Raw genomic sequence first — 15,440 nt, 5'->3', positions numbered from 1 at the left:
TGATGCCCTCATACATGTAAAATTAATAGGTATAATTTTTCTCCTTTTAACCTCTCTGTTGTCAGTTTATTTCATAGACCTGGCTACTAAACCTAGGAGAGTTAGAAGAAAAGTCATTTCTCCCATCCATGTACACGTTGATTTCATAAAAGTTACTTAAAATTTTTGGATGTAAAGGTAGTGCCGTGGCCCTAGTCGTTTAGATCATCATCTTGAAACAGGTCCAATCCCTGGTTGGGGCACATATGGAAAGCGACCAATGAATATATAACTAAGTGGACCAAAAAATGGGTGCTTCCCACACTTTCTCTCTCTCTTTTCCTCCCTTCCTCTCTCTCTATCTCTGAAAGTAATCAATAAAAAAATTTTTTTTTAAAGAAAAAGTAGTACTGTAATCTAACCAAAAATAATCTCACAGGCTGATCTGATTACAAATTTCTAACTGGGCAAGTCATGATGCAAAAGCATGTCCTAAACGTATAAATTTCTTCAGTAAAAGGTTTAACCAAGCTCTGTCCATTGTTATTGTGCATTTAGGCTAACACACCTTTGAAATGCCGGCATAATCCTCTTTTCCAGATCTCCTAAAGTGCAGCCATCCTTAAAGGAGCACATTATAGTGTTAACTATCCTGTATCTTACTTTCTGCTACCTTCAAGTGGTATTCTTTTAAAGTTCCCTCCTTAATTCCAAATGTATAAAAGAAAATGCAAAACAGTCATTCTCAGGAGCATCTGTAAATTTGCTTCCAGGTAATTGCTGTCAGTTTGGTTCAAATAAACTCTTACAAAAAAATCTCTATAGGTTTTGGATGTTTCTTATATCAACAAATTCTAAAACAGGTTTTTGGTTTCACTGATTTTTCTTTACTGGTTTGTTTTCAACTTGATTGATTCTGCTTTTTATTCATTCTTTCTACTTGTTACAAATTTAATTTGCCTTTTGACCTTTAGTTTAAGAATATTTTTTCTCTTTTCTAAAAACTTTATTAATTTTAGAGAAAAAAAGAGAAAAACATTGATTTGTTCTTCCACTTATTTATGCATTCATTGGTTGATCCCTGTACGTGTCCTGATCTGGGACCGAACCTGTTTGGGATGATGATTCAACCAACTGAGCACCTGGTCAGGGCCACAGCACTACTTTTTCATCCAAAAATTTTAAGTGACTTTTGTGAAATCCATGTACATGTACAGAACAGTTAGCAAGAATACATGTGCTTGTCTGACCAGGTGGTGGTGCAGTGGATAGAGAGTTAGATTGGGACACAGAGGACCCAGGCTTGAAACCTCAAGGTCACCGGCTTGAGCAAGGGGTCACTCACTCTGCTGTAGCCCCTGGTCAAGGCACATATGAGAAATCAATCAATAAACAAAGAAGGTGTCACAATGAAGAAATGATGCCCTCATCTCTCCCCCTTCCTGTCTGTCTGTCCCTCTCTCTGACTCTCTCTGTCAAAATAAAAAAACAAAACAAAACAAAGCAGAAGTATATGCTTTCTTGAGGGTGGTTTCCCTTCTGAGGAGTCTGAAAAGTGGCATTTCAAAGGTGTGTTAACCAGGAAGCACAGAAAGAATGGGTTGGGCTCACTTAAGGCAAAGATAAACCTTTTACTAAAGAAGTTACATGCCTGGGCGTAACTATTCATTGTATCATGACTGCTCAGTTGGGAATTTATGATCAGATAGATCACCCTGTGAATTACTTTTTCTTAGAACCCCTTTTAGTCCAGTGTGCTAGGTGCTAAGTAAAGAGTAAAGACAATCAATAGCTTCTGAAATGCAAATGAGTCTTTTATATTCAAATGTAGTGGATTTTAGTGCGTATCCTAATTTTTACTTTATTTTATTTTATTTTTTACAGAGACAGAGAGAGAGAGTCAGAGAGAGGGATAGATAGGGACAGACAGACAGGAACAAAGAGAGATGAAAAGAATCAATCATCAGGGTTTTTTTGTGACGCTTTCTCATATGTGCCTTGACCGTGAGGCTACAGCAGACCAAGTAACCCTTGCTCAAGTCAGCAACCTTGGGTCCAAGCTGGTGAGCTTTGCTCAAACCAGATGAGCCCGAGCTCAAGCTGGCCTCGGGGTCTCAAAACTGGGTCCTCCGCATCCCAGTCCAATGCTCTATCCACTGTGCCACCGCCTGGTCAGGCCGTATCCTAATTTTTTAAAAGAAAGTATTTGAGTGTCATCTCTTCTGTCTGTCCTTGGTGCCTGGGGTTTTTTAATAGTTGCCCCCCCCATTTTTTTGTATTTTTCCAAAGTGAGAAGCGGGGACCAGTCAGACAGACTGCCTCATGCGCCCAACTGGGATCCACCAGGCATGCCCACCAGGGGGCAATGCTCTGCCCATCTGGGGCATTGCTCTGTTGCTGAGCCACATAGCTCTTCTTAGCCCCTGAGGCAGAGGCATAGAGCCATCATCCAGAGCCAACATGCTCCAATTGAGCCATGGCTGCAGGAGAGGAAGAGAGAAAGAGAGAGAGGAAGAGAGAGAGAGAGAGAGAGAAAGAAGCAAGAGGGGGAGGTTGTGGAGAAACAGATGGGTGCTTTTCCTGTGTGCCTTGGCCAGGAATTGAACCGAGACATCCACATACCAGGTGGATTCTCTACCACTGAACCAATAGGCCAGGGTCAATCCCTATTATTTCTTTTTTAAAATTTTATTTTTTCTGAAGTGAGAAGCAGGGAGGCAGACAGACAGACTCCCGCATGTGCCTGACCGGGATCCACCCGCATCCGCACTAGGGGGCAATGCTCTGCCCATCAGGGGTGTTGCTCTGTTGCAACCAGAGCCATTCAAGCACCTGAGGCAGAGGCCATGGAGCCGTCCTTAGCGCCCAGGCCAACTTTGCTCCAATGGAGCCCTGGCTGTGGGAGGGGAAGAGAGAGACAGAGGGAAAGGAGAGAGGGAAGGAAGGAGAAGCAGATGGGTACTTCTGCTATGTGCCCTGGCCGGTAATCAAACCTGGGACATCCACACACCGGGCCGACACTCTACCGCTGAGCCATCCAGCCATGGCCCCTATTATTTCTTAATTAAACTATGAAATCATCTAAATATCTGCTATTGTCTAAATGTTTATATCCCCCTCCCATCCTCGATTGCGCCTTGACCTGGGATCGAACCCACAACCTTGATGTATTCAAAGGATGCGCCACTTAAAAATTTTTAAAAATCAATGAGTTTCTGCTAGCTTTTAGCATAGTAAGGTTTAGTAGGCCTGACTAATTTAAGGTCACAGAGTATTTGACCAAAAGTATCAATTTAATATATTTTAGTTTTGTCAACAGCTTCTGTTATTATTGGCTTAAATGAAGTCATAAGTTACCATTACCACTGCCTCCTCCTGCTATACAAAAGTAAATTATTTCCTATATATATGCTGGCTCTTCCTTCTAATGTTGTCCTTAGGTGGGACCATCTCATAAGAATTATCTTTCTAACATTTTCAGTAGTTATACTAAACTCTATTGGATATGGTACTAAATTTTATTTATAGAAATAAACCATACATTTTTTTGTGTGACAGAGACAAAGTCAGAGAGAGGGACAGATAGGGACAGAAAGACAGGAAGGGAGAGAGATGAGAAGCATCAATTCTTTGTTGGGGCGCCTTAGTTGTTCATTGATTGCTTTCTCATATGTGCCTTGACTGGGGGGCTACAGCAGAGTGAGTGACCCCTTGCTCAAGCCAGTGACCTTGGGCTCAAGCTGGTGAGCCTTGCAAAAACCACATGAGCCTGCGCTCAGGCTGGTGACCTCACGGTCTCGAATGTGGGTCCGGGTCCTCCACATCTCAGTCCAATGCTCTATCCATTGTGCCACTGTCTGGTCAGGCTAAACCATACTTTTAAAAACACCATGAGCCTGACCTGTGGTGGCATAGTGGATAAAGCGTAGACCTGGAAGTGCTGAGGTTGCCGGTTCGAAACCCTGGGCTTGCCTGGTCAAGGCACATATGGGAGTTGATGCTTCCTGCTCCTCCCCCTTCTCTCTCTCTGTTTCTCTCTCTCTCCCCTCTCTAAAAATGAATAAATAAAATTTAAAAATAAATAAATAAATAAATAAAAACACCATGAACATCAAAATAAAGCTTCTATAAAAAAAGCTTGAGAGAAAAATTAGTCATCTAATTACCTACAAAGAGCTTTGATGGTCCCCATAGGGCCAGTTTTCAATAAAGTTTTTTTAAAAAGATGCTTCTAAATTATTTGTCAAGGCTGTAAGAACAATTGAATGAAAAATATCACCATATTAATATGCAAACAAAATATGGCCATCTTTTGGAAATGAAAGTAGGAAGGCTCATATTATGACTATTACCATCAAGGATCATCTTATACAAATTCCTTCAGTTCAATTTGTTACCAACCTACCCAAGAATTATTCCAGAACCAAGTGAAGCTACTAAGACATAGGTGAAACCAGACTAATTCATTTTCTGACATTTCAATTCAGAGAAGTTGGAAAAGCTAAACTGAAAACATGATTGTCTCCCCATAAAGACAATAGAGACAGCAGCTTTTGGCACATTGGCTAAATTAGCCCTATAATGATAGTGAAAGACATACTAAAGCCTTATTCTTTAGATTTCAGTTAGCACACATATATACTAATTAAATATGTGTGCCTTACTCTAAAACATTATGTAGAGAATTAAGATTATGATTCAGTTATATACCTATTATTTTAAATATATGCAAACAGCTGTTTCAAATAGAATAATTTTAGAGGTAAGCTTCTGTGCTCTAGGGTTAGAACCTTTAGGAAAGTTAACATTTTTCTATTAAAACTTTAAGCATTTTACTTCTTCCAATCATTCTCTTACAGTTCAAGTCAATTTCACACTAAGTAACAGTGCATATCTAGAGAGTAATCACATGAAAAAAAAATTTAATCAATCTGAAATAATTATTATTTTTAAAAATATGTAATTAGCCCATAAAGTGGCATATGTATTTTTTCAAAGCCTTAATTAAAAAAAACCTGCCTGCATTTTGAAAGTGTAACAGTGGTAGGCAGGCCATTTTTTAATAGATGTAACATTTTTTTCTGGTTTAAATTCATCAGAAAGTTTCAAAAGTTCAATAAAGTAAAAATGCCAGTAAATTAATATTCAGTCAATTCAATATTTATAGTTGGTCAAGTATTAAATAATTAGTAATTTTAAACAAAATCATGAAAGTTTGCCGAAGTGGTATCACTTACAAGCTGTTCCGATTTCACACCGTACAACTGGATGGTCTTTGCCACATTTCTTGATACAGCTAACGTGAGGTTTGCGTCAACAGCAGCTACATTTAGTTCACTAAAGAAAACAAAAGCAGACTTCAATTACTAGCAGCACTGTTCATCAACCAAGTAAGGAGCACACATAAACCTAAAACCAATATGCAATATGGTAATTCTTTTTATAGATTTCACTGATTGCTTGCAAGAACTGGCTGCATTGTTTCATTTTCCCTCCTAAATTCAATGTTAGAAAAAATTCTTTCAGATGTCTTGGTTAATGACCAGTTTCTCATTAATAAAAGCATATCATGTGTGGGTTCAGGCTGTGATTATGAGAGTAAATTGTGTACAGATTTTTTAAGTGGCACTCTTGTTAAATACTGAAAAGTGCAATTAGAGACACAGCATATCACAGACATCTGCAAGGAAATGACAGCTTCTGAATGAAAATGATGACCTTGGAAGGACATGGGCTAAAAATATAAATTACATATGATACATAAAAATATGCATTCTAGAAATTATGCCAATTCATGCTCTTTTGTGTAGCTTTTTAAATATACTGCTCACAAAAATTAGGGGATATTGCAAAATGAATATGAAGTGATAAAATATCCCCTAATTTTTGTGAGCAGTGTATATCACACATAAACATTTAATTTGAAATTTAAAATTTTGAATTCTTAAAGTATTTATTTGTTGTGTTTACTTTCTTCTTGTGACAGAGACAGAGAGACAGAGAAGGACAGATAGGGACAGACACACAGGAAGGGAGACAAGAAGGGAGAGAGATGAGAAGCATCAATTTTTCGTTGCGGCAACTTAGTTGTTCATGGATTGTTTTCTCATCTGTGCCTTGACTAGGGGGCTACAGCAGACTGAGTGACCCCTTGCTTGAGTTAACAACCTTGGCCTCAAGCCAGTGACCTTGGGCTTCAAGCCAGCAACCATGGGGTCATGTCTCTGATGATACACTCAAGCTAGTAACCCCATGCTCAAGCTGGTAAGCCCGTGCTCAAGCTGTCGACCTTGGGGTTTCGAACCTGGGTCCTTGGCGTCCCAGTCTAAAGCTCTATCCACTGTGCAAGCACCTTGTCAGGCTGTCATGTTTACTTTTAACTTTAACATTGACATTTAAAAATTTTTATTTATTGATTGATTTTTAAAGAAAAAGAGTAAGAGAGAGAGAGAGAAACAGTGATTGGTTGTTCCATTAATTTATGTATTTACTGATTGAGTCTAACATGTACCTTGACCTGAGAATGAACCTGCAGCCATGACATACTGGAACAACGCTCTAACCCAGTGGTCCCCAACCCCTGGGCCGCGGACCAGTACCAGTCCATGGGCCATTTGGTACCGGTCCGCAGAGAAAGAATAAATAACTTACATTATTTCCATTTTATTTATAGTTAAGTCTGAACGATGTTTTATTTTTAAGAAATGACCAGATTCCCTCTGTTACATCCGTCTAAGACTCACTCTTGACGCTTGTCTTAGTCACGTGATAGATTTATCCATCCCACCCTAAAGGCCGGTCCGTGAAAATATTTTCTGACATTAAACCGGCCCGTGGCCCAAAAAAGGTTGGGGACCACTGCTCTAAACCAACTGAGCTATTCAGCCAGGGCTTAACATTGAATTAACTGGGACATCGGAGCTGATTACCAACCAAACAAACAAAAATAAAGTAGTGTATACAAAGACCATAAAAAGAATACTAGGAGTTAAAAATTACAAGAAAACCCACATAGAGGTAGAAAGCAGAAGTAATTATTGTTTCTAAAGTAGCAGAATAAATCTTGGCACTTATCTGATTCTCTTTATAAAGAAAATGAAGATCTTTGAAACAATACTAGTGCATACTACCTATGGCAAAAATGTCCTTTCATATGATAGTGAGACAGAATTTCTTTAATGTTCACTTTTAAACACTGGCATAAATATGTCTCTTTAAGCCCCACATTATATTTGATGATCGTACTGTCAGGCTGCATAGAGGAATGGGAGAGATGCCCCTTTAATATTCCCATTAACAGGTCAAAGAGACCAAGTTGAGTCCCGGACTGTTTCTGTCATTACCATGCTACACAAATAACAAACACATTAGAGTAAACAAATCTAGTCAGGACTCTGGAAAGTCAAGCTAATTGTAGAGATTTAGGATCAAGACACTGGGCAATTTAGATACTGCATGGTATACCTGCAGCTGGAGAGATGCTTATGTGTATTAAACCTGTGGCTTTTAGTCTTATCCTCACACGCCTCAGATTCATTATCATCCAATTTACAGTCTAATGAAATTTAGACATTTCTATACCTTGGCCCTCTATTGCCTATTATTTTTATTTTTTTAAATTATTTTTCTATTTATTCATTTTAGAGGGGGGGGGGGAGAGAGAGAAGGGGGAGGAGCAGGAAGCATCAACTCCCATATGTGCCTTGACCAGGCAAGCCAGGGTTTTGAACCGGCAACCTCAGTGTTTCTAGGTTGATGCTTTACCCACTGCACCACCACAGGTCAGGCGCCTATTATTTTTACTCCTTAAAGTGTTCATCTACAAATGTAAAGACCTACTGTTATGACAGCTTGTTGACTATGACAGGAACTAAGACAGTGCAACTGCAAATTAATCTGGGTAACTGTAAATGTCTAAAGGCATCAGGATAATTACATTGTCTGCAAGCATTCAGGTGGCAACCAAAAATTTTTAATTTGGGGACTTTTAAAAGCTGTCACATTCACTTAAAAAGCTTAAAATAATAAACACAGTAGGCTAGTAAGGATTATAATCCTACGTATGCCATGATTTAAGATAATAAACGTATTGCTATGCCTTTCAATTTGTAAATTTATCCCTATATTTACTTTCCTGTGTAATTGTAGAAATTTACTATGCCATAAAGCAGTGGTCCCCAACCTTTTTTTGGTCCATGGACCGGTTTAATGTCAGAAAATATTTCCATGGACCAGCCTTTAGGGTGGGATGGATAAATGTATCATGTGACTGAGAGAAGCGTCAAGAGTGAGTCATAGACGGATGTAACAGAGGGAATCTGGTCATTTTTAAAAAATAAAACACCGTTCAGACTTAAATATAAATAAAATGGAAATAATCTAGGTTATTTATTCTTTCTCTGCGGACTAGTACCAAATGGCCCATGAACTGGTACCGGTCCGCGGCCCGGGGGTTGGGGACCACTGGTATAAAGAGTAAGGTTTATCCTTGGCCTGGTAGCTCAGCTGGTTAGAGCGTAATCCCAACGTGCCAAGGTTGCAGGTTTGATCTCTGGTCAGGGCACATACAAGACTCAACCAATAAATGTATAAATAAGTGGAACAACAAATTGATGTTATTTTTTTCCTCTCTCCTTCCCTTCCTCTTTCTCTATAATCAATAAAGTAAAATTAAAAATAAAAATAAAAAGGTCAGTTGGCTCAGTGGTAGAGCGTCGGCCTGGCGTGCAGAAGTCCCGGGTTCTATTCCCGGCCAGGGCACACAGGAGAAGCGCCCATCTGCTTCTCCACCCCCCCCCTTCCTCTCTGTCTCTCTCTTCCCCTCCACAGCCAAGGCTCCATTGGAGCAAAGGTGGATAGGGTGCTGAGGATGGCTCCATGGCCTCTGCCTCAGGCTCTAGAGTGGCTCTGGTCTCAACAGAGTGACGCCCCGGATGGGTAGAGCATCACCCCCTAGTGGGTGTGCCGGGTGGATCCCGGTTGGGCACATGCGGGAGTCTGTCTGACTGTCTCCCCGTTTCCAGCTTCAGAAAAATACAAAAAAAATAAAAAATAAAAAAAGAGGTTTACTTTGCATTATTAACAAAATCCAAATAATTAGAACAAACTATTTTTGGATTGTATTTAAATGGTTTTATTAATTGGAATCTCAAGTACTTATTTTATGTGCACTCATTCACTGCAAAACTCTTGATTTAATTGCAGGACTAATTACTTGAATAATTTGAGATAAACTAAACAGACTGCTATCACACATGACTAACAAACAGCAGGCATTTTAATAACATGCCATTATATAAAAAATACATACCTTGCTATAGTTTTAATAATACTTTCCAGTTCATCTGAAGAAGGAGGATTGCGACCACCAGGGGGGAACACCAAGTTGATAGGATCAAAGAGGCGAGATAAGGACTTTGATAGATAAGCAGCTTCATAAGGCTGTATGGAGTCTTTTAAAGCCTTTTCTGGACTGTGGAAACAAAATTTATTTAAAGTGAACTTAAATTATACAAAACTAAATGCTATTATAGCAGGCTGTGCCTTTCTTAAAAAAAAAAGTTCTCGGCCTGGCCTGTGGTGGCACAGTGGATAAAGCGTTAACCTGGAATGCTGAGGTTGCGGGTTCGAAACCCAGGGCTTGCCCGGTCAAGGCACATATGGGAGTTGATGTTTCCTGCTCCTCCCCCTTCTCTTTCTCTCTCTCTCTCTCTCCCCTGCCATCTCTCTAAAATGAATAAATAAAAAAAAAAAGTTCTCCTAAATAAGATGTAACTGCATATGCAGAAAAAGAAAAAATTTTGTTTAAAAATATATAAACATTGTTAGAAATACATTTCATAATTAAACATTCATTAAAGACTAAGCATTTTAATTTATGCATAAATCCTAGGTATGAATGCAATATAACATGCTCCAGTACCTACTGGAGGAAGTTTGTCACTTGAAACCCAAAGAAGTAACACTGTAAAATCTTCTCAATTAATTTTCTAGTGAGGTAAAGCCTTTACTTAGCAAATCCTATCTTTATACAGGATCAGGTCTGCAGAGATCTCTCCTACACACCAGATGGCTATTGTTGCATTGGCTGTTTGTAAATATATAAATAAGTTTGTAAAATGATATATATGTTTGCTCGCTTATAGTTTGCCTCAGGTGTGGGAGACAGGCTGTAAACCAGCAAACCAAGGCTTGGTTTTAAGACTAAGCCTTTCCCACCCTTTTAATACTAAGATCTTTTCAAAACTAAGCTTTTCCCCACACCTTTGTTGCATGATGTGGGGTGGTGCACTCTCATGAAGAGTGAATAAGGCTAATGAGGAAGAAACCTTTGATTCTAGGAAACTCGGATAAGTCAGTGGCTTTGGGAACCCTGAATGAAAAGGGAAGTATTTTCCCACTGTTTGTATTTTCTCACCCACCGGCGAGCTAGGATTAAAGGTGATGACTGAACAGTTCTTGGCTCCGTTGTTTCATAACCGTCTGTCCGAATCAAATTTGAACCTGCACGGGACAGGCGGCTGTGATGGTGGCCGCAGCTACCGGCTTTACACCTGTTGTCATTTTTTATTTGACAATCTAGGGGGAAAGATGTCAGTGTCCCTGACTAAACAGTCAAGTATTGCATGTTTTAAAAATTCTTGTGGCACACCATTTGAAAATTGCTGTAACTAGGCTCAAACCTTTTCACCCATAGCTTCCACCTTCCATACAGTTCACTGTCTGAGAGTAACTGGGGGAACTCAATTCTAGCTTGAGTAGTAGTAGCTTTAGTTATAATCAATAGGCTTAATGGTTAATGGAAGTAAAAAGCTTTGTTTTGGAAGTGGGATACCTGAATGGGCCCACATGATTTAGGAAGATCTGCAAGTAATCCACTTTTGTGCCCCAGAGGACTGGCAAATAATCCACTTTTGTGCATGAGGAGATCTGTGAGCAAAATCTTTGTGCTCCAAGGACTGCTGGCTGTGACCCAATTAATTTTGACTGTCATCTGATTAACTTGCCTTTGAAATTCTAAAACCCTTACCTACCCCATTCTTACACTTACAAAAAGACTGCTCTCAGGATAAGAGGTTGAGATGGCTTGTTTAGTTGGTCCGAAGGTGGTGGGTTATTGTTAAGCTGAGATGGCTTGTTAGCATACTAGCTCCCCCACACCCACCCTCTCCTCAGGTTGCAGGCCATCTGAATCAAGTGTCCATAAAAATTCAATCCCTGCCTCTCCACTTATCTGGCTGGGTGGTGATAGGCAGCGTCAATGCTGACATTTCTGGCTTCAAGAGAGACTAGGTTTTTATCAGCCTTCCCATGCCAAAGTTATTTAAAGTCCTTTAATCACATAAATAATACCAATTGGATTTTCTAATTTGTTTTACAATATTCTTCACAAAAGAAAACTTAACCTACTCCTACTAAATACTTGTTTCCTTCTTACTCTTCCCATGTCTTCAATTATTTGTCGATTTTTATTTAGCAGTCCAATTTTTGATTTGTATAGTTTTCCTCTGACAATTACTAATAAAGTCATGCCATCTATTTAAATGTCTTCTCTATTTTGCCTTCTGTCATTACTAACCTTAAGAAGCTTCTTCCCACACACAATATATAGGCAATATATTACACCCACCTGAAACCTATATAATTCTATTAACCAATCTTAACACAATAAGTTAAAAAGGAGGAGGGGGAAAAGGAGGGAGAGAAAGAGGAAGAGGAGGAGGAGAAGAAAGAGGAGGAGGAGAAGAAAGAGAAAAAGAAGAAGAAGGAGAAAAAGGAGAAGGAGAAGAAGAAGAAGAAGAAAAAGGAGAAGCTTCTTCACTCTCCCACAGAAATTTTAGCACTGAATTGTAAGTACAACACTCTTACTGTTCTCCAAGTTCACTAAGATTTTTTGGTGGCTAGCTGTCAAAACAGGTAACTTCTCTTTTTTATATCCTGTATCAGAAGCTGCTGGTCAAATGAGTTTGTAAATATGATATATGTGTTTGCTCGCTTGTGATTTGTGTTGGGTGTGGGGGACGGGCTGTGGGCAGGCAGGGTCTTTGTAGCCTAGGGTTTAGTTTTAAGACTGGGCTTTTCCCCACACCCTTGACTGATTGTATGATCTGGGTGGTGCACTCTCATGAGGAATCCAACTATGCCTCAGATAAGTGACTTTGTATCAGAGACTTCCTTGTTTGTATACTGGATTAAGGGTTTTTGGTTTTCTACACTATAAAGTGGGACAGACCAGGAGCTGGCTCACACAGTTCCTGCTATCACGATCGCAGGGACTTCCCTGATCCCTTGCCCTTCATGGGAAAAGCTAGTTTTCTGCTTTTCCCTTGTCTTCTTTTGTGGTTTGCCTGTCTTGGTGAGACACCAATAAACAGGATGGCCCACCATCCTCCGAATCCGCCATTTCTTTACCGTCTGCCCGAATCCAATGGGAACCTGCATGTGAATGGCCACGATGGCGGCTCCTGGCCTTACAGAAGCCTACCTTTATTTTACTTCTATTATGGAATAGAAGTAAAACATTTCTGAGTCAATATTTTGAAGTGTTCCTACTCTAAGATCTTCAAGCTTGAGAACTTTCCATACCCCTAACTCTTCCTTGCCTCCTATCAATAAGATTAAGTCTCCATAATTTGCCAGGTACTTCCTAACTGTAGGAAATGTAGCAGTAAATCAGTTAGAAAAATCCTGTTCTCAATAAAAGTGATACAAAAAATTTTTTAATGAGTTAAATACAGAATATGACTTGCTGGCCCTGGCCGGTTGGCTCAGTGGTAGAGCGTCGGCCTGGCGTGTGGGGGACCTGGGTTCGATTCCTGACCAGGGCACATAGGAGAAGCGCCCATTTGCTTTTCCACCCCCCCCCCCCTCCTTCCTCTCTGTCTCTCTCTTTCCCTCCCGCAGCCAAAGCTCCATTGGAGCAAAGATGGCCTGGGCACTGGGGATGGCTCCTTGGCCTCTGCCCCAGGCGCTAGAGTGGCTCTGGTCGCAGCAGAGCGACGCCCCGGAGGGGCAGAGCATCGCCCCCTGGTGGGCAGTGCATCGCCCCTGGTGGGCGTGCCGGGTGGATCCCGGTCGAGCGCATGTGGGAGTCTGTCTGACTGTCTCTCCCCGTTTCCAGCTTCAGAAAAATACAAAAAAAAAAAAAAAAAAAAAAAAAGAATATGACTTGCCTATTTGTGGTCTTTCAGAGTTAATCTTACTTCGAGATTGTTGACCATACCAGATGTATAGATTAATGTCTTTCAATAAATTCTGTAACTTTGTAGAAACTCCATTTCTTTAACATGAACTTCTCTCCTTTCTATCCATCCACTCTCTGCCTTAATCATTAAGTCTTAAGATATAAGACGCTGGTCAGCATCAAACTGTCCTAAGCAAAAAGCTTCAGGTAACACCTTACTCTAGAAATTTGCTGGTGGTGACAGGGAGGGAGCAGCAGCCTGAGGCCCTCTGAGTCCGCATTTCCTAGCATGAGGTCACTCTTGCAAAAGCCAGGGGAAAGTTTATTGAGATTTCAGTATTTTCAGGGAGTCACAACAAGGTAGAGATGCCACCCTGAGCAGTGGTTGGGCACAATATAGAGTACCTACGTCTTGACCTCATTTGCCTGAACCTATGGGCAGCCATGGGCAAGATGAGAAATATTGAGTCTCTGCTCCTCCCAAAAAGATAACCTCCAAAAAAGAGAAAGAAAAAAAAAAGCCCTGGTCAGGTAGCTCAGTCGGTTAAAGCAGTGGTTTTCAATGGTTGGTCCACCAGAAATTTCATGCTGGTCCACGAAAGAGTTAGCCACCCTGATTATATACAGTCTAATCTTCATACAACATCAGAGTGGTTACCTTTTTCATGGACCGGTAGGAAATTTCTGGTGGACTGGTAGTGGTCCACAGACCAGCAACTGAAAATCACTGAGGCCTGACCTGTGGTGACGCAGTGGATAAAATGTCAACCTGGAACGCTGAAGTCGCTGTTTCGAAACCCAGGGTGCCTAGTCAAGGCACATATGGGAGTTGATGCTTCCTGCTCCTCCCCCACTTCTCTCTCTTCTCTCTAAAATGCAGAGGTGGATTAAGGTTGGTTGAGGCCCCAGGCGCAGAAGAAAATATTGGGCCCCTTAAAAAAAAGAGAGACAGTGAAAATAAAAATATATGTTAATCATATTTTTAAATAAATAAAAAATATCATGTACTATTAATGTTAAAATTGCACATATAAACCCAAGCTTGGTGTCATTAGAAAAAAGTGTAAAGTTGGGGTTTTGTGGGGCCCTTCAGAAGTCGAGGCCCAGGGCGCATGCCTGTTGCACCTGCCATTAAATCCTCCTCTGCTAAAATGAATAAATAAAGTCTTTTTAAAAATGGGGGGGGGGGAGGAACCACTGAGTTAGAGCATCATTCCAATAAGCCAAGGTTGCAGGTTCAATTCTGGTCAAGGCACATACAAGAATAAATCAATTAATGCACAAATAAGTGAAACAACAAATCAATGTCTCTTTCTCTCTCCCCTTATGCTCTTTCTAAAATCAATACAAAAACAAACAAACCAAAAAACAGCCCTCCAATTGGGATCTGGGGGCTGTGGATCAAAAAAAGGGGTTCCATGGGAAGTAACCTCACAGGGTAATCTGATCAGAAATTCCTAACTGTGCTAGTCATGATGAATAGTCATAATGAATAGGCATGATAAATAGTCATGCCCCAGCCCGACAACTTCTTTAGGTAAAGGTTTTAAGCCAGCCCTGTTCATTTTTCTAGGTTAACACACATTTTATCTTTTTTATTTTTAAAGAGAGAGAGAGGAACAGACAGGGACAGAAAGACAGGAAGGGAGAGAGACGAGAAGCATCAATTCTTTATTAAGGCGCCTTAGTTGTTCATTGATTGCTTTCTCTTTGTACCCTGACCGGGAGCTCCAGCTAGGCCAGTGACCCCTTGCTCAAGCCAATGGCCCTGGGTTCAAACCAGCAACCTTGGGCTTCAGCCAGTGACTTTTGGGTCAAGCCACAGATATAATCCCACACTCAAGCTGGTGACTCTACACTCAAGCTGGTGAGCCTGCATTCAAGCCAGATGAGCCCTTGTGCAAGCCAGTAAATTCAGGTTTTGAGCCTGGGTCCTCAGTGTCCCAGGCTGACACTTTATCCAGTGCACCATTGTTCAGATATTATTCTATATCAGGGGTAGTCAACCTTTTTATACCTACCGCCCACTTTTGTATCTCTGTTAGTAGTAAAATTTTCTAACCGCCCATCGGTTCCACAGTAATGGTGATTTATAAAGTAGGGAAGTAACTTTACTTTATAAAATTTATAAAGCAGAGTTACAGCAAGTTAAAACATATAATAATAATTACTTACCAAGTACTTTATGTCAGATTTTCGCTGTTTGGCAGAATAAATCTTTATAAAACAACTTACTATAGTTAAATCTATCTTTTTATTTATACTTTGGTTGCTCCGC

The 15,440-nt window shown here is 40.3% G+C and overlaps 1 protein-coding gene across 2 annotated transcripts in view; it reads right to left on the bottom strand.

Moving 5' to 3' along the window:
- COG5 (component of oligomeric golgi complex 5) overlaps positions 1-15,440 on the bottom strand; it is a 484,934-nt gene that overhangs the window by 112,233 nt on the left and 357,261 nt on the right. For both annotated transcript variants that reach the window (XM_066272211.1, XM_066272212.1), the window contains exons 13-14: positions 9,290-9,451; positions 5,217-5,316 (exon numbers count right to left, since the gene is read on the bottom strand). In XM_066272211.1, coding sequence (XP_066128308.1) covers positions 5,217-5,316; positions 9,290-9,451 — 262 coding nt within the window. The remainder of the gene's footprint in view (positions 1-5,216; positions 5,317-9,289; positions 9,452-15,440) is intronic.

This window comes from Saccopteryx bilineata, chromosome 4, assembly GCF_036850765.1.
Source record: "Saccopteryx bilineata isolate mSacBil1 chromosome 4, mSacBil1_pri_phased_curated, whole genome shotgun sequence".
Classification (NCBI taxonomy): domain Eukaryota; kingdom Metazoa; phylum Chordata; class Mammalia; order Chiroptera; family Emballonuridae; genus Saccopteryx; species Saccopteryx bilineata.
This window is presented reverse-complemented; position numbering and strand designations above follow the sequence as displayed.